Source organism: Saccostrea cucullata, unplaced genomic scaffold (assembly GCF_032062105.1).
Source record: "Saccostrea cucullata isolate Sc308-1 unplaced genomic scaffold, CSIRO_AGI_Scuc_v1 ctg3667, whole genome shotgun sequence".
NCBI classification, from domain to species: Eukaryota; Metazoa; Mollusca; class Bivalvia; order Ostreida; family Ostreidae; genus Saccostrea; species Saccostrea cuccullata.
Genome location: NW_026932906.1, coordinates 35,435 through 54,124, shown reverse-complemented (window position 1 = coordinate 54,124; position 18,690 = coordinate 35,435). Strand labels below are relative to the sequence as shown.

General features: G+C 34.6%; 1 protein-coding gene across 1 annotated transcript in view; it reads right to left on the bottom strand.

Moving 5' to 3' along the window:
- Positions 1–933: 933 nt before the first annotated feature.
- Positions 934–18,690, bottom strand: part of LOC134236428 (set1/Ash2 histone methyltransferase complex subunit ASH2-like) — a gene marked incomplete at its 3' end in the record, with an annotated part of 28,165 nt that continues 10,408 nt past the window's right edge. The window contains exons 2-8 of the mRNA XM_062718595.1: positions 12,073–12,116; positions 11,132–11,186; positions 10,138–10,227; positions 8,277–8,365; positions 2,069–2,160; positions 1,120–1,215; positions 934–1,005 (exon numbers count right to left, since the gene is read on the bottom strand). Of these exons, the coding sequence (XP_062574579.1) occupies positions 934–1,005; positions 1,120–1,215; positions 2,069–2,160; positions 8,277–8,365; positions 10,138–10,227; positions 11,132–11,186; positions 12,073–12,116 (538 nt within the window). The remainder of the gene's footprint in view (positions 1,006–1,119; positions 1,216–2,068; positions 2,161–8,276; positions 8,366–10,137; positions 10,228–11,131; positions 11,187–12,072; positions 12,117–18,690) is intronic.

Below are 18,690 nucleotides of genomic sequence, written 5' to 3'. Positions count from 1 at the left end.
CCTATTTACCCCACCTCTGTCGATTTTTCCGTGAAATCCTGGCTTACGATTAGTTGAAGTCTGTCACGTGAAGGCGGTGGATTACTTATACCCGGTCAGTTGTAAATCTATACCCGGTCAGTTGTAAATTTATACCCGGTCCATGTATTACGTCACAAACACAAACGTGACATCATAATAGGCACAGTATAAGCGTGATGAAGCATTTAGCAGAGAAAACCATTTATAAAGTATAGATAAAACGTAAATGTTTCATCGGTGGGGTAAATTCGTTACATAGTCTTTTAGTGACAGGGTATGGGATGATACCTGGTTAGTAAATTTCATACCTGACTCGGCTCCACCTCGCCAGGTATGAAATTCACTAACCAGGTATCATCCCATACCCTGTCACTAAAAGACTATGTAACTAATAATACCCCCCCCCCCCAAACTTCGTTTGCGGGGGGTATAATGAAGAATCGGTACAGTTTTTTTTGGTATATTTAAAAGTAAATGGGAATAAATATGCTTGCAGCTCAGGGCAAGAAGACTCTAAATGTCAATCCCCTATATATCTGTATTTTTTTTTAATGTGACCCCCAATTTCTATCTCAAGTATCCATGATTCCATTAAACTTAGATCATCATGATAAGGAGTATTTGCAACTCAGTTTGATTTATTGTCATCCTGCTACTCTAAAAAAGTCATAAAATAAACCCATACAAAATTACAATCCCTTTCTGGTCTAAGAGACCAAGAATTTAGCCCTAATATCCCAATTCACTGAGGATTCATCAATATTGAATCTTCCTTGAATTTTCTTGAATTTAGTAAACAACATTGACAATGATGCCAATTAAAGACAATGGACAAAATTGGATCAAAAAAGCTCTTTTCAGCCTTCAGCTCAGGTGAGCTAAAAGTAAAAAGATGGAAACAAAATCACTTACTGGCTCCGTCAGGCCAAAATGGGGATCTCCCAACACTTCTTCTTTATAGGTGTACAGCTCTGTCTCCTTAGACTGGAAAATATATCACAATAGAACAATACAACACAATCAGACTTTTTATTTTTACTTTTTACCCAGTTTTAAAATATTACCATATGTCTGTTGGTAGTATTACTAGAAGCTTACCAGAGTTTTGGCGACCGTGGAGTGCCATGTTTGTTTAGTACGCCTGCTCTGAGTGGTCAGATTTTCCCATTGTTTGTCAATAAAAGGAATTATCTCCTGAAATGAAATTAATAAAACTAATACAGTAAAGAATACAGAAATTGATGTAACACATTGAATTATAATCTAAATCTAATTTGCTTAGGAATAAAATTCAAAATGACATGCAATTTCAATTATCTGTGTAGCATCGGGGTTTGAGATATCTAAATTAGACAGTTTAATGCACTTTATCCTGTTTGAGATAGCTCAGTTTGACTGTTTTTACAGATTTTGGAGTTTAAGATAGCTAAGTTTCAATGGATTTACAGAATCTGGATTTTGGAATAGTTAAGTGTCACTGTATTTACAATATATGGAGTTTGAAATAATTAAGTTTGATTGTATTTACAGTATATGAAGTTAACAGTAACTAAGTTCGACTGTATTTATTTATATGGAGTTTGGAATAGCTAGGTATGACAGTATTTACAGTTACTTGAATTTGGAATAACTAGGTATGACAGTATTTACAGTTACTTGAGTTTGGAATTTACAGATGTTGGATTTGGAATAACTAGATTAGATTGTATAAAGTACTATTAACAGTATATGGAGTTTGGAATAATTAGGTTTGACTGTATTTAGAGTATATGGAGTTTGGAATAGATAGGTTTGACTGTATATAGAGTATCTGGAGTTTGGAATAGTTAGATTTGATTGTATAAAGTACTATTAAAAGTATATGGAGTTTGGAATAATTAGGTTTGACTGTATTTAGAGTATATGGAGTTTGGAATAGATAGGTTTGACTGTATTTAGAGTATCTGGAGTTTGGAATAGTTAGATTTGATTGTATAAAGTACTATTAAAAGTATATGGAGTTTGGAATAATTAGGTTTGACTGTATCTGGAGTTTAACTGCTTTTACCCTGTCTCTGGAGAACATGAGTCTGTTTTCCCCGCTGAATTGGGATTCACGAACAAGATTAGCAATGGCAGTAAAACAGATCTGGGAAAAACCTGTAAAACAAAATGAACTATGACATACTGTAAATCACTTTTTATTCGCGAGAACTTTATTTTCACGTAATTACGCGAAAACTTCATTCTCGCATATAATAGTATTCCTTAAGATTATATAGAGAGATATTAACAATTCATGAAAATTATGTCTCGCTTATAAAGAGTCAATGACTCACTCGCGAAAATAAGGTGTCGCGAAAATTAAGTGATCTACAGTATTTTAAAGGTATAACGTAACAATACAGTGATACATCTATTGTACTGATCCCAAGGGCTCACGGTACGCATATCCTATCACCACATATGTATTGTGATACAGTACAAGTTAATTTTCAATCTTATTTGAAAATTCTACAAACAAACTGGAAGTTTTAATGTTACAAAGTGATTGAAAATAAGGTAGCAACTAAAAAAATACAATGCCAAGACTTTAAGTCTACCAATAAATAACTTTGGTTAGGGGTCTCAACATATTCTTTTCATATTTTTATACCCGCACTTTCGAAAGAAAGTTCGGGTATATTGTTGTTACTCATGTCCGTCCGTCCGTCCGTCCGTCTGTCACACTTTTCTTCCCTGAACTCCTCCTACATTTTTCACAGTAGCTTAATCATCCTTTGGGAGATGGTTGGTGGTGTCATGTAGATGTGCAGTAAGGTTTCGGAATTTTGATTTTGCCCCGGGGGATCAAATGGGGGTCGAAAAATGACGTTTTTTATACAAAAAGCCTCTTCTTCCCTGAACTCCTCCTACATTTTTCACAGTAGCTTAATCATCCTTTGGGAGATGGTTGGGGGTGTCATGTAGATGTGCAGTAAGGTTTCGGAATTTTGATTTTGCCCTAGGGGATCAAATGGGGGTCAAAAAATGACGTTTTTTTATGCAAACAGCCCCATCTTCCCTGAACTCCTCTTACATTTTACTTAGCAGCCTAATCATCTTTTGTGGGATGATTAGTGGTGTCATGTAGATGTGCAGTAAGGTTTCGGAATTTTGATGTTGCCCCGGGGGATTAAATAGGGGTCGAAAAATGACGTTTTTTATACAAAAAGCCCCTTCTTCCCTGAACTCCTCCTACATTTTTCACAGTAGCTTAATCATCCTTTGGGAGATGGTTGGGGGTGTCATGTAAATGTGCAGTAAGGTTTCGGAATTTTGATTTTGCCCCGGGGGATCAAATGGGGGTCAAAAAATGATGTTTTTTATACAAAAAGCCCCTTCTTCCCTGAACTCCTCCTACATTTTTCACAGTAGCTTAATCATCCTTTGGGAGATGGTTGGGGGTGTCATGTAGATGTGCAGTAAGGTTTCGGAATTTTGATTTTGCCCCGGGGGATCAAATGGGGGTCGAAAAATGACGTTTTTTATGCAAAAAGCCCCATCTTCCCTGAACTCCTCTTACATTTTACTTAGCAGCCTAATCATCTTTTGTGGGATGATTAGTGGTGTCATGTAGATGTGCAGTAAGGTTTCGGAATTTTGATTTTGCCCCGGGGGATCAAATGGGGGTCGAAAAATGACGTTTTTTATACAAAAAGCCCCTTCTTCCCTGAACTCCTCCTACATTTTTCACAGTAGCTTAATCATCCTTTGGGAGATGGTTGGGGGTGTCATGTAGATGTGCAGTAAGGTTTCGGAATTTTGATTTTGCCCTGGGGGATCAAATGGGGGTCGAAAAATGACGTTTTTCATACAAAGAGCCCTGTTTTCCCTGAACTCCTCTTACATTTTACTCAGCAGCCTAATCATCTTTTGGGAGATGGTTGGTGGTGTCAGGTAGATGTGCAGTAAGGTTTTGGAATTTTGATGTTGCCCAGGGGGGTCAAATGGGGGTTGAAAAATTATGTTTTTCATACAAAGAGCCCTGTTTTCCCTGAACTCCTCTTACATTTTACTCAGCAGTCTAATCATCTTTTGGGAGATGGTTGGTGGTGTCAGGTAGATATGCAGTAAGGTTTTGGAAGTTAGATTTTGCCCCGGGGGGTCAAATGTGGGTCGGAAAATGACGTTTTTTGTGCAAAAAGCCCTGTCTTACTTGAAGTCTTCCTTAATGTTACTCAGAAGCCTAATAATCTTTTAGGAGGGTTAAATATTTTGAAAATTATGTAAAACATCAACGTCAAGGGGTAACAAGATGTGTTTGTGAAATACTATGCGCCCCATGTCAACAAAGTACGAAAAAGCTATTTTTAGCATATAGGTCACAGTCAAGGTCACAAGGTCATTGACCTTGGTGTTGTTTGTAAGAACTTAGTTAGTGGGGTATGCATACTAAATATGAAGTTGTTATCTCCTATGGTTCAAAAGTTATGGTAAAAAGTAGAAAAAGCTATTTTCAGTATAAAGGTCACAGTAAAGATCACATGGTCATTGGCCTTGGTGTTTATTGAAAGAACTTTATTAGTGGAGTATGCATACTAAATATGAAGTCCCTATCTCTTATGGTTCAAAAGTTATGGCAAAAAGTGGAAAAAGCTATTTTTAGCATATAGGTCACAGTCAAGGTCACAAGGTCATTGACCTTCATGTCATTTGAAGGAACTTTATCAGTGCAGTATGCATACCAAATATGAAGTCTCTATCTCCTATGGTTCAAAGGTTACGACAAAAAGTGGAAAAAAGCCATTTTTAGCATAAAGGTCACAGTCAAGGTCACATGGTCATTGACCTTGGTGTTGTTTTAAAGAACCTTTTTAGTGAAGTATGCATGCCAAATATGAAGTCCCTATCTCTTATGGTTCAAAAGTTATGATCAACACTTGAAAAACCTATTTTTAGCATATAAAAATATGCTCAAGGTCAAGGTCACAAGGTCATTGACCTTGATGTCATTTGAAAGAACTTTGTTAGAGGAGTATGCATACCAAATATGGAGTCTCTATCTCTTACGGTTCAAAAGTTTTGGCCAAGGTTAAACTTGACAACAGACAAACAGATAAAACAGACAAACAGACAGGACAAAAACAATATGCGCCCCGAAAAAATTCGGGCGCATAAAAAAAACATTGCATGCTGGGAAACACCTTGAATTCTTATGAGTAATTTATGTACATGTCAAAATGTGAGAGTCATATCTCATCTCAATCAAAAGTTATAAGCAAATGCAACATTTTTGAAAAGTAGGTTAGGCTTGATTGCTTCAAGGTCAAGGTCACAGTGTAAAAGTATTTGGAAAGGTCTTATCACAGGTAATAATAAACATGCATTATGATATGAATGCCCTAACTTTTCTTTTTCAAAATGATGAATTTATAACAACTTAATTTTTTTTGCAAGTTGGTCAAACTTCTAGGTCACATGTAAAAAAAAACCATGCCATTCTCACAGGTAAATATACTAATAATAAGTTTAATATGAATGTCTCTTCTCATTCAGTAGATATGACCGTGATAACCAAGATTAATTTTTTTGAGACAGATGGACTGAGTCTGACATACAAATGTACATATTTCTATATGAATTGGGTAAAATTGGCCCAGTGGTTTTAGAGAAGTTAAAAATGTAAAAAGATTTCAGACAAACAGATGGACAACACGTCAAGACAGACATTATATGCTAAGGAAACAAAAAAAGCTCAAATGAGTGTTTTGAAAGGGTTACAATATGGTTGGAGTATTTGAAAAGCTGTTTTTTTTCTGCAGAGATATGCATGACCAACATATTTATGTTTTATATTTTCTTTAGTAATTTGTTTGTTTGTTGTGAATACATCTTCCCTCATATGGAGACACCACCAAATAATAATGAAGATAAGATGTGTTTGTGAAACACTGATGTCCCAGTATGGAAGCCTATGGCGAAGGTTGAAGTTTCTCAAATATATGTCAAACTCAAGGGTCAAGGGTTCAAATTGTTAGTATCAGAAGAAAGTCTTGTCACAAGGAATGCACATGTTAAATAAAGAAATCTCTAGTAATTCCTGTTCAAAAGTTAATTGCCAAGGTTAATTTTTTTTTAAGTGGTTCAAACTCTAGGGTCAAGGTCAAACATATTTATACCTGTTGACAGTTCAAAATGAATACAATATGTCATGATAAGTATGAAAGCCCTAGCACCTACTGATCAAAAATTAGGCAGAGTTTAAAGTTTGGTATTTTTCTTGTAAAAATGTGTATCCCATGTCAAGCGATCAGAGGTAAAAATTAATGTTACCCAAATAAAAGGTCTTATTAAATTGTCACAAGAAATAAACTTATAAAATGTGGAAGCTATATGTATAGCCCATCCCACTTAAAACTTATGGGCAAGCTAGCTAGGATTTAATTTTTGCAGACTTATAGACAGACATACTATAAACACAAGAAACAAAATATGTATAATAATAAGTCAAATGGAAAAAAATATACTATTAAACTGGAATTACAAAATAGATTGTTATTTCAGGGACAGGAAGTGTGTAGGAAGATTGGAATCCCCCTCCCCCCTCCCCCCCATCTGGCATTTGCTTTGTTATTTAAACAAGACTATATACTGTAGCAAGTAAAAAATGACTCTTGACATCCTCTCCCTATAAACTTAGAAAACATTGACCTCACTATCATTGTTTTTTTATTTGTTTATTTGTTTTCATTTTTTTTTCTCCTGCTTGTCACGAAATTCTGGGCTGGAATTTTTTGACTGAGATGTGAACCCCCCTCCCTACTCCCGAAAAAAAATTCTGGATCCGCACCAGTATTGGCAGTGTCACATCGACAACGGGAGATAACTTCACAATATGAAATTCGTCTAGTGTGGCATGGGATGATCTTTGACCCTTTTTAAACTTTAACCTAATCGTTGACTTCTACTTACCGACCCCCTGTGTCTCGTAAACTTCATGAAATATAAATCCAATTATAACACAAAATGAATTAATCCAATGCACACCAGACTGCAACCATGTGTCATTTTGGCGAACTTTCGTCGATTCCGTCACCTTATCAGATGAAGTGGGAATCGGCCGAGGTGTGCCAAATGGTGTTTAATCTATAAATATCATAATGGGTGACGCAACGTGATGTAATGTAGAAATTTACATGTTCACATGTATAGTTCAAGAACAAATTTTAAATTAATTCATTACAAACGATATTAAATTTTAACAAACCCTTTCCATCTAGCCTATTCCAAAAAGTATGTGCTGTGTGATTGTGGTGTCGATGGGGGGGGGGGGGGGGGGTTAGTAAATTTAAAAAGGTCCTATTATGAGCAAAACATATATCAAAATCTAATTTCAGACGCGGATCCCGAATTTTTTTCCAGGGGGGGGGGATCCACCTCAGTCAAAAAAAAATCCTATCCCAAAAATTGACAATTAAAAAAAAAACCTAAAGTAAATCTCACCCTAACGTCAAAAACCTATATCGTGGAAGTGGGTGGGGGTAGTGGTGACTTCTATTGCCGCAAATGTTTAACTTTTCATAACTATTTTACACATATTCGTGTTTACCAGGGGGGGGGGGGGTCTGCATTTTCCAAGGGGGGTCCATTGTAACTTTTTCCTTGTTTTAGTGTATACAATTTTAACCTTGTAAATTTCAGGGGGGGGGGGGGGGGTCCTGACCCCCCTCCCCCCCCTTTACAGATCCGTGCATGAATTTACATCATTAATAAAATTCAGACTGGTATATAATGAATTAAGCATGTGTAAAATAAATATAAGACGTTCTGAGTTATAGGTCACAGGGTCTGAGAATTTCATAATCAATTTGATTAATACATGTAAATTATAGAATTATTTTGACTATTTCCTTGGAAAGTCGCCCAATATGTAGGAGCGTGTATTTAGAGGCAAACACCTTAGTGCGGGTATTACTGTCTCATGACAGCATCTAGTCTATAACTGTGAAGGTTAGAAAGGAAGAAAATGTAAAGCTATAAGGTAATTTAATTGTTCACATGTATTATATTACATGTTGTATTGCGTGACCATATCGTGATATGTATTGTATCGTTAGGTAACTTGTGATACTCAAGCCTCATATTGTTTCTATGAAATGTTGAAATCTGATAATACATACATGTACACCAACAGTGTTTTCTTATCTTACAAATCTTTTATAATTGAAAAGCAAGTAAAGCTTGATGAAAAATTTGAAGTAAACATATTCCTATTTACATATTATATAACTTACTTGATACTTTCTTTGAGAAATTTTCTAAGCTAGTAGGACTGCAACCTCTACAGGTGAACTGGTAATTTGTCATAAAAGGTATGGCTGTTCTGAAATAAAAGATGAATTTTATTATCATCACTATCATGTTCATTTTGAACCTTACTAAACTAGACTTATAAACTAGAACTGTCCAAACGGGACAAAATACCCCCCGCTGGGTTTTTCAGAAGTAAGTTTTTCCATAATAAAGATATGTATTACACATGAATTATGAAATTTTTCTTCCAGTGACTTTGAAATTCCCAAAATGACCTTGGGTCAAGGTCATGACACACCCTTGGGTCATGGGCAATCTTTGTGTGAAATGAGAACCTACCAAGTTTATCCATAAGAAAGATAGGGACCGGACTCGAATTATGAAATTTTTCTTCCAGTGACCTCGAACTTCCCCAAATGACCTTTGGTCAAGGTCATGAAAAACCCCTGGGTCATGGGAAATCTTTATGTTGAATGAGAACCTACCAAGTTTATCCATAAGAAAGATATGGACCGGACACAAATTATGAATTTTACTTCCAGTGACCTTGAACTTCCCCAAATGACCTTGGGTCAAGGACATGACACACCCTTGGGTCATGGGCAATCTTTGTGTGAAATGAGAACCTACCAAATTATCCATAAGAAATATATGGACCGGACACAAATTATGAAATTTTTCTTCCAGTGACCTTGAACTTCCCCAAATGACCTTGGGTCAAGATCATGACACACCCTTAGGTCATGGGCAATCTTTGTGTGAAATGACAACCTACCAAGTTTACCCATAAGAAAGATATGGACCGGACACGAATTATGAAATTTTTCTTCCAGTGACCTTGAACTTCCACAAATGACCTTGGGTCAAGGTCATGACACACCCTTGGGTCATGGGCAATCTTTGTGTGAAATGAGAACCTACCAAGTTTATCCATAAAAAAGATGTGGATCAGACACGAATTATGAATTTTTTCTTCCAGTGACCTTGAACTTCCAAAAATGACCTTGGGTCAAGGTCATGACACAACCTTGGGTCATGAGCAATCTTTGTGTGAAATGAGAACCTACCAAGTTTATCCATAAGAAAGATATGGACTGGACACAAATTATGAAATTTTTCTTCCAGTGACCTTGAAGTTCCCCAAATGACCTTGGGTCGAGGTCATGACAATCTTTGTGTGGAGTAGTAGATTCTAATGTCCCTCCATAAGAAAGATATGTACCAGACATGTTTGCACAGACAGACGGACAGACGGACAGGTAGACAGCTAGACAGACGGATGGACGGACAAGGTGATTCCTATATACCCCCACCAAACTTTGTTTGCGGGGGGGGGGGGGGTATAATAATAAATCTAAAACTCACCTATTGACCCCCCCTTCTCTCTCTCTCTCTCTCAGACAACATGGTGAACACTGCTTGCAAAAGAATTTACTAACAGACACACATGAAACCTTAAATACTTTCCACATAGGATGGGCAAACAGACATGATGAACTCTGTACACTTCCCACTATAGGACAGACACACAGACAGACAATGCTAATCCTGTTTACTTCTCACCATATAACAGACAAACAGACATACATGGTGAATCCTAAATACCTCACACATGATAACCTTTTTTTAAAGAATCGGATACCTCACACCTTTCAGTCATGGCCAAAATATACTAATGTCAAAAGGAAACAATTAACACACGAAAAATTTTTAATGGAAACTACATACTTTTTTTGATTAGCTACAAATACTGATAGGGATATACAGCTTGGATACAAGCATGCTTTTAGTAATGTTTTACATCTGTGGGGAGGAGGGGGAGGGGAGGGACATAATAATTACCCTAACTGGCAGGTTATACACTCCTGATGGAACCACCGATAGCAGAATCCACACTGAAGCTCTACAGTCCCAAGATTTCTTCCTTTATCACTGAAAGAAAACAACACTTTCCTGTAATGTCAAGTTGTACACTACATGTAATAATAACAATACTTTGTTTTGATTTGTCATTGATAAGTGACTGTCACACAAACTTCCTTCTCTTCGTAAGAATGCAATGCATAACCAATGATAAACATTGACAAAAACCACTTGCTTTCCATATTACACATAAGCGGCTTTTAGGAGATATTCAGAACTGATTGGTTTTCTTAATCCTCTAACTTCTAGAATTTTCATGTAAAACGTGAATGACATCAAGTCCTAACTGAGAGGCAACTAATTACCCTAAATAGTCTGAATCACCATTCCTACCCACTTGGATTACTTACAATCAAAGAAATGTGGCAGGTTTTTTTAAATTCTCCCACATAATTAATCATAACCTCATAACATAATGCTTCTTTATACATAGAACAATTACTAGCTATCACAATTCAAAATTCTCAATTCTATAGTTCTCCCATTAATGTAACAAAATATTGACCAAAGTATAAGTATCCCTTAAAATAAAAAAAAATACAAAAATCCCATTACTGCAACAACTTATTCCCCCTATATCATTACTATCAGCAATAATATAGTATTTTCATTTATGTTCCACAGCATTGCCACACTATTATTATAACACTTTCACTTAAAAAACAATGTTCTTATTAATGGAACACAGTGTTTCCCCACAACATGAGTGTCACTAATAATAAAAGACTCACTTCAAAATTCAAACACAATATTCCCCACTGCCATGACCCAGATTTAGTGTCATTTAACAATCCTTGACTTTATTTAAAAAAAAAAAATTCTAACTTAAAACTATGCTCAATCAAAACCAGTCTATTTAAATTTTATTCCATCTAATAATCAAAGAATTGTTAATATCAAACATCATACTCACCAATAACATTCTGATTCGACTCCATCGTCATCAACAGACATTGTATCTTCCACACCTAACAAGAAATCCAATTAACACTTACCAATGTTATCATCTCAAGAAAAACTGTATGTTTTATACTTCTATAGAGAAATACTATGGAGTTATTTGGAATTGCACTGAGGGTCAGTTCTCTTGGAATACTCAAAAGAGCTAGGTTCAATATATGCATAAAATGGCCCTGTCCCTATAACTTATTAGGACCCTTTTACTCATTTCAAACACCAATGTTAAGAAGATGCTAAGTGCATTCAATTACTACAATTTTCTCTGAGAGTTGAGGTATTGAAAAACAGGCTTTATAAAAAATTGTAAAGCTTTTTAATTTTGAAGAAAACAGGTGTTTTTATGAGTGCCTTCAGCAAAGAATTTTTATAAAGACCCATATTTCATTCCAAAAATAAAACTTTATTTATGAAGTTTCAGAAATATTAATACTTCTCAAGAAAATACACAAAAAATCTGCTGAACTAAACCCCTAAATCTGACATAAGGAACATATTTGTTAAATGGACATATTACATTTAGCTGTGTATTTTTTAAGCGCCTTTTGCAGAAAGCCGCTCCTGCTAATTCAAGTACCACTCTAAATGTCTTGGACATATAAATACAAATAGGAACATAAGTAATTGCTCTAAATCAAATCTTCGCTAACTTGTTCCAAAATCAATTCCCCTCAAATATCAAACCATATCAAAACATAGATCTCAATGCAATCTTCATTTATATTTTCACTTGGAAAATTCATGCAGCCCCTCTACTCTATAATCTTTTGAATTTATTTCAGAGTACATGTATTGCTATTTTATATAAGTTACATATTTTAGGTTAGAAAAGTAAGTCCTTATATAAAGGGGCCAGGTACCTTAACTAAAATGTAATTAATGTGTTAATTATGTTACCTTCTCCATCTGGTTTTGCTGCTTCCTTTGTTTCTGGATCCTGCCTACAATTATAAACATCAATTTTACAAAATAGCAGCTCAATACAGTGTAGTACCATGCACTCAAAACAAAAATATGACAAAAAGTATCAATAATAATAATTATCAAATAAGCTAACTACTTTCCTTCACACAATTACATTTTTCTTTAGTGGTGTTGCAATCATTGATTATAATTGAAAACCAGTCAATTCCTGGTATAATCCAAGAATTTTACTTTGATTGTTTATTTTATTTTACAAGCATAATAGTTTTAAGCCTAATATTCCAGCTGAAACTTATCTCTTTACTGATGTGTGTATCATAATGATGTACTCCAGCATGCTAGAGGTTCACGGCGAGATACTTTTGACATTATCTGAAGTATATAAGGAGCGTAGGGAGGCTCTTACTTGTAGGAGTACATAATGATGCAGACTAACAAAGGTACTGTAAACCAACATTTATTCGTGAGTTTCGCCACCTACTTTAAGTTGCGAATATTAATTGCCGCTAAGCATTTATTTTGCTTTGTTTTTAGTAGAAAATGTTTCCTTATTCATGAAAATTAAACGTCGCGGATTGATTAAAAACTAACGAATCATGAAAAATAGTTGGTTTACAGTATCTATACCCAGGTAATAAAGCATCTTCCTGGGTTTGGACTTACTTTGGGTTTTAGAAAATGAATGAAGGACAAGCTAGACCATAAATTAATAGAAAGTTCATCCATTCTTTACATTTAATTAACTAATTTGAAAGAGTTCAACTTCAGAGACTTTGTAAATGTCCTATTTTAATAGTTAATTAGTTACAGTAACGTGATCATTGATTATGAAATTCTTACGCTTCCCATCACCATTTCTCTCACATTTAGCTTAAGTATATTGATTTGGGGGGGGGTCCGCTGTTTCAATCTCACATACAAGTAGTAAAGAGAAGGGAGAGAACGAAAGAAATAAATTGCAGGCAATCTATTGTCAATTTTACATTAACTACAGAAAATGTTAAAAATATTCTGTTAATGTGATGAATGGTAAATAAAACTAGAAACTCTTGTTGCTACAGCAACAAAGAAGGTCTTCCGTTCTCCTCTATTAATCTGTATGCAGGATGTTTTTTTCTATTTAAAAAAAGACAGATGTATAATAAAGAAATAATAGACAAAATGCAAAAAATAAAAAAAAAAACTAGTAAACTAAATTGTTCAGTGAACAGTAATCGGCCTTACCACCTTTTTAAGCATTTCAATATCATTTGGGCTGAAAAAAGTAGGAAAAAAGCAAGAAAATGAAAAAAAACCCAGCAAAATTCTCATTTTTCTACTAGGATTTTAGATCGGGCTCGCAGTTGGTATAATTTTACCCTAAACAGACTTCCTGGATTGTTTGTAGTCGACTCGGGGATAAGCACGAATTCATTGATCACGCAAAGAGAGCACATTAAAAACATTGTAACACGCTCCTCTATGTACATATGAGTTGAATTAGATTGTTTTCAAGTTAAGTTGTAAGGGGTAGGGTCTGATTAAAATTATGATATACCTTTTAATATGAATAACATGCATTTGATCTGCGCATCAAGACGGAAGCGTAAGTGAAAACGTTGTGAAATGTCCCATCTGTACCTGCATCATATGTGCATTATACATGTATTAAAAAGATGTTTGAAAAAATCCGATTTGAGTTGTTTTATGTTTGAAATGAATGGCGATAAATTATTTAAGAGCATGTGAGAAACATGAGCGAGAGATGCAAGGCAGTCTGTAATTATAGAAAAGGAAAACAGAGAATCGGGTTCGGATTTAAACATTCCTGACCGAAATAGGTATGGAATATGCGTGTGGATTAAATTCATTGTAAGTTGCATAAATAAAATTTCAAACATGTATTTCTAGATGGAAAACACAGGGAAGAAACGTGTATTGCTTTTTATTATGCTGAAAGTCGCTATTTCTTATAAGATTGTGTTATTCTAGAAAAAAAATCAAATTTTAAATGAAATCAAGATTCATTCAATTAATATTAAATCTAGATAAAATTGAAATAAATTCCACATACCAAAGAAAGCTAGAATACTTGGTATTAAAATGTAGTATTAGAGCAGGAGAATCGAATGATATTAACAACAAATGAAGAAATAGCCAATACAAGCTTTAATTCATTTTATGCCCATCAGAATTTAAATTTCAGACAGAAAAAAATGCAGTTTTTGCCGATAATCCGTAGAATTTCATTATACTCAAGAGACTCACCGTAAAACTCTTAGGACACTTTCTTTAAGGTGTCTTCTACTCAAATCCTTAATCTTATGTCCATCTGTGGTGTCTTTTTAGAGGTAGAAGTTTTTTCTATGTTGCTGTTGAATTTTTTTAAGGGACGGGAGGGGGGGGGGGGGTATGAGCATTTGTTAAAATGAGAGTTGTTAATACCTCCACATACTTAAGCTTGATTGTGACCTTTGGGTCAATGGGGTCAAAGGACAAGGTCATTTATCAAGGTCAAAGGTCAAGGTCATCAGAGAGAGAGAGAGAGATAGAGAGAGAGAGAGAGAGAGAGAGAGAGAGAGAGAGAGAGAGAGAGAGAGGGGGGTGACCTGAAGAAAGTAAATTTTAAAAGAAGATATTTGAGGTTAATCTAGACATTTGCAGTCTGAATAAAATGTCCCAAAATCATTTCAAATGCTTTTTTTTTAATAAAAGATATTTATGGGATAGTACGATACTCAATTTATGCAATTTTTCTCTCATAATTGGAAGTCGTCGTTTTTGTTTCCAGTGGGACTACATATCTCGAAACTACAAGTAAGATACTATAAGGTAATACTAAGAAAGATTCCATAAAGAAAAGTTTAAAATTTTGATTCATTTGATAACTTCCTGTGACAACCGGAAACTCAAAGGATATGTCTACTCATCAAGGTCTACCATCGCTATTAATTTGGTGTCTTAACCTCTTATCGTTAACGAGATCTAGCTATGACAACTTCTGATTTTGAGGACAGGAAGTCACGCGACCGGAAGTGAATTTTACTGAGATATTAGACTTTACTGTAGACATTTGCAGTCTGAATAACATATCTAAAAATCATTACAAATACTTTAACTATACAAAATTTTAAGGGAAAGAAAGATACTCAAATTATGTAGTTTTTCTCTTTTAACCGGAAGTTGTCATTTTTGTTTCCGTTGGGACTGATACATTTCGAAATTTCAAATAAGATGCTATAATGTGATGCAAAACAAGTTTCAAAAAAGAAAAGTTGATTTTTTCGATTTCTTTGATCACTTCCTACGACGACCGGAAGTGACGGCAGACAATCTTACCCCAAATGGTTTTGCCTACTAATCAAGATCTATTACTCATATAAGTTTGGTGTCTTAATCTTTTACTGTTTACGAGATCTAGCTATGATAACTTCTCATTTTGAGGACAGGAAGTCACGCGACCGGAAGTGAATTCTACAAAGATATTTGACAATACTGTAGTCATTTGCATTCTGAATAACATATCCAAAAATCATTACAAATACTTTATCTATAAAAAATATTTATGGGAAAGAAAAATACTGAAAATATCCAGTTTTTCTCTTATAACCGGAAGTTGTCGTTTTTTGTTTCCTGTGGGACTGACATATTTCGAAACTACAAATAAAATACTATTTTGTTCTGCAAAAAAAGTTTCAAAAAAGAAAAGATGAAATTTTTGATTTCTTTGATCACTTCCTGTGACGACCGGAAGTGACGACGGCGAACTGTGTTAACCCAAATGGTTTTGCCTACTTATCATGATCTATTACTCATATAAGTTTGGTGTCTTCATCTCTTACCGTTTCTGAGATATGACTGGGACAAATTTTTTTTTTAAAAAGCGGAAATCGGACATATCTGACGACCGGAAGTAAATTTTGAAAAACTGTATTTGAAAGATATTTTGACTCTCTATCATCTCTGAAAATTTCATGAGAATCCGTCCAGTCATCTCTGAGAAATCGTCAAAAAAAGAAAAGGGGAAAAAAATAATAATAATAAAAAGAAACAGTAGAATCACTATAAGGTCTTCCGTCTGAAACGGAAGACCTTAATAATAATAAAAAGAAACAGTAGAATCACTATAAGGTCTTCCGTCTGAAACGGAAGACCTTAATAATAATAAGAAACAGTAGAATCACTATAAGGTCTTCCGTGAAGACGGAAGACCTTAATTACAAATTGTCGCAAAGGTTCACGTCAGAAAATGGCTGACGCAAAATAATTCCTGAATTTTCCTCTTTATCTCGAGCATTCCTGCATTGGATAGGGCTGGTGTTTTTTTATGAGATGATAAACCATGTGTAAACTTTCTTAGTTCAGCGGAATCATGGACATTTTCGGCGTTATGAATGTTTTGTTTACTGTAGCGGTGAGGGCATCGCGCAGCTATTGGAGCGGATCCAAAGATTTATGAATGAATAAAAAAAGATGGAAATAAAGTTTGATTTCTTCTGTATTATTTAATGACATTATTCATTTGCAAGTAATAGATATATACAAGAAAACGCGAAATGCTAATAAATGCAGCTGAAAATCTTTATTTTCTCAAGATAAAAAAAAATAAATTAAATAATTATAAATTCTACATACAAAACATAGGAAGAATGAATGATGGCAAGTTATCAGATGACATCAGGGGAACTGATTTTTATGAATGAAACTTTTAAGACGTAACTTGTATGTTGTAGATGTTATATCTGCAAAGTCTACCTGTCTGTGCGCTTCCGGGAGGGGGGGTGGGTCTTGAATATAGACTTGTAAATTATCATTATTTTCTAGAAAGAATTAAGCCTTATCATTTTCTTTACTTTAAGAAGAGTGTCTTGTTATGTAAATGTCAAGGTCAGTTTATGTAGAATGTACAAATTAAAGCCGAATTGGCATTCATTTCAATATGTGAGAAAGGTGGGGGATAGGTCTTTTACAGTTCACAAAAAAAGAAATGGAGGGGGGGGGGGGATAAGATGAACACATATAATATACTGACACGCAAAAGAAACGCAACAATCAGTAATCTAGAAATGTTTGAATTTTTTATCTAATGATTTAAAAAAAAAAGAATTCAATAAGGCTTAAGTCACTTCTCAGAACATCAGAGGTTTGATAAAAGTGTTAAATGTTTATCGTTTAACTTGACTAAGTAACATATGACTGTTAAAACACCCCCCTCCCTGCCATTCAATTTCAACGTGCAATACTGTCCTAAACAACAATTGCAGCTTAATTTCTACGATACAATAGGTTAATCAATATCGAGATATGTGCGAAGGAATTATTCTTTGCCATATTTAAATGCCTGTTTTTCAGATGATTAGGTCGAATTTTCTCTAACTTAGCACATTGTAGTAACCCTTGGACTTCCGGTCAAAGAACTTTCATTTATGCATACGATACGTAAGACCCCCTTGAAGAGTAATGTAGCGTATTTTTGCATCATCAACCCTCCATCACCTTAACTTTGTGATTTTCCAGCTAGAGCAATGGAAATGCGTACTTAAGGCATTTTCATGAAGCCTTAGCATCGTTACGGGAAACGAAAGAAGATTTTATTTTTTGAAATATTGCTGCATTACTTAAAATAAACAGTACAAACCCATAAAACTTCATAATATTGCCAGATGTTTTGTTAAACATGTAATTTTTGATTTCTGTTAAGCAGACTCAAACTTGACTTCCGGTTATGGTATGAAAATCATTCAACCGTTAAATTACCGATATTTACTATATTGAAGATATCCATAATTTTAAGATACAAAATTCTTTACTTTACATAATTATTTCCTGCTAAAGTAGGGTGTTGCGTTTCTTTTGCGTTTCAGTATATATTCAATATACACACTTTATTTACTAAAATCTCGTCTCAATTGAACCAGGGAAGTTTTTTTCTACAGGTCCTTTCGCGATCGCGTCAAAGACTTTACCTGCACACTTGTGTATTGCACAATGGGTTTTCCCCCCGCGAAGTCTATTTATGAGAAAATGAAATGAATATTTTTTAGTGTTTAAGGAAACGTTGAACCTACGTTTGCGAAAGTTCTCATATAATCAAAGATATTTAATTCCTTCTTAATCAAATCAAGAAACTGTTTATACGTAAAATCATCAAAAAGAGGCTTTAACTTTCACCATGAATATCACAGAAAAAAGAAGAAAGAAAGACAAAGAAATGTTCAAAATCGAGTTTTAATTCCCTTTTCTGTGACGACCGGAAGTATTGACGACGGAAAAAATGTTAATGGACAAATCTTCAAGTCATGATCTATGATATCTGACACAGTTAACGTTCATATCTTAAGCTGTTCTGGAGAAATGGACCGGACAACGGTCATTTCCAAAATTTGGTCAATACGAAAATAGTAAGAATATTAGAAACTCTTGTTGCTACAGCAACAAAAACGGTCTTCGGTTCTCCTCTATTTATCTTTATGAATGAATTTTTATCTATGTTAAAAAGGGCATATAATATTTAAAATGATACAGGAAAACAAACGGCCGGAGGTGTAACTTACCAAGATTCTCAACATTACTTTAGACAATTATAGTCTTAATAACATTTACAAAAAATCA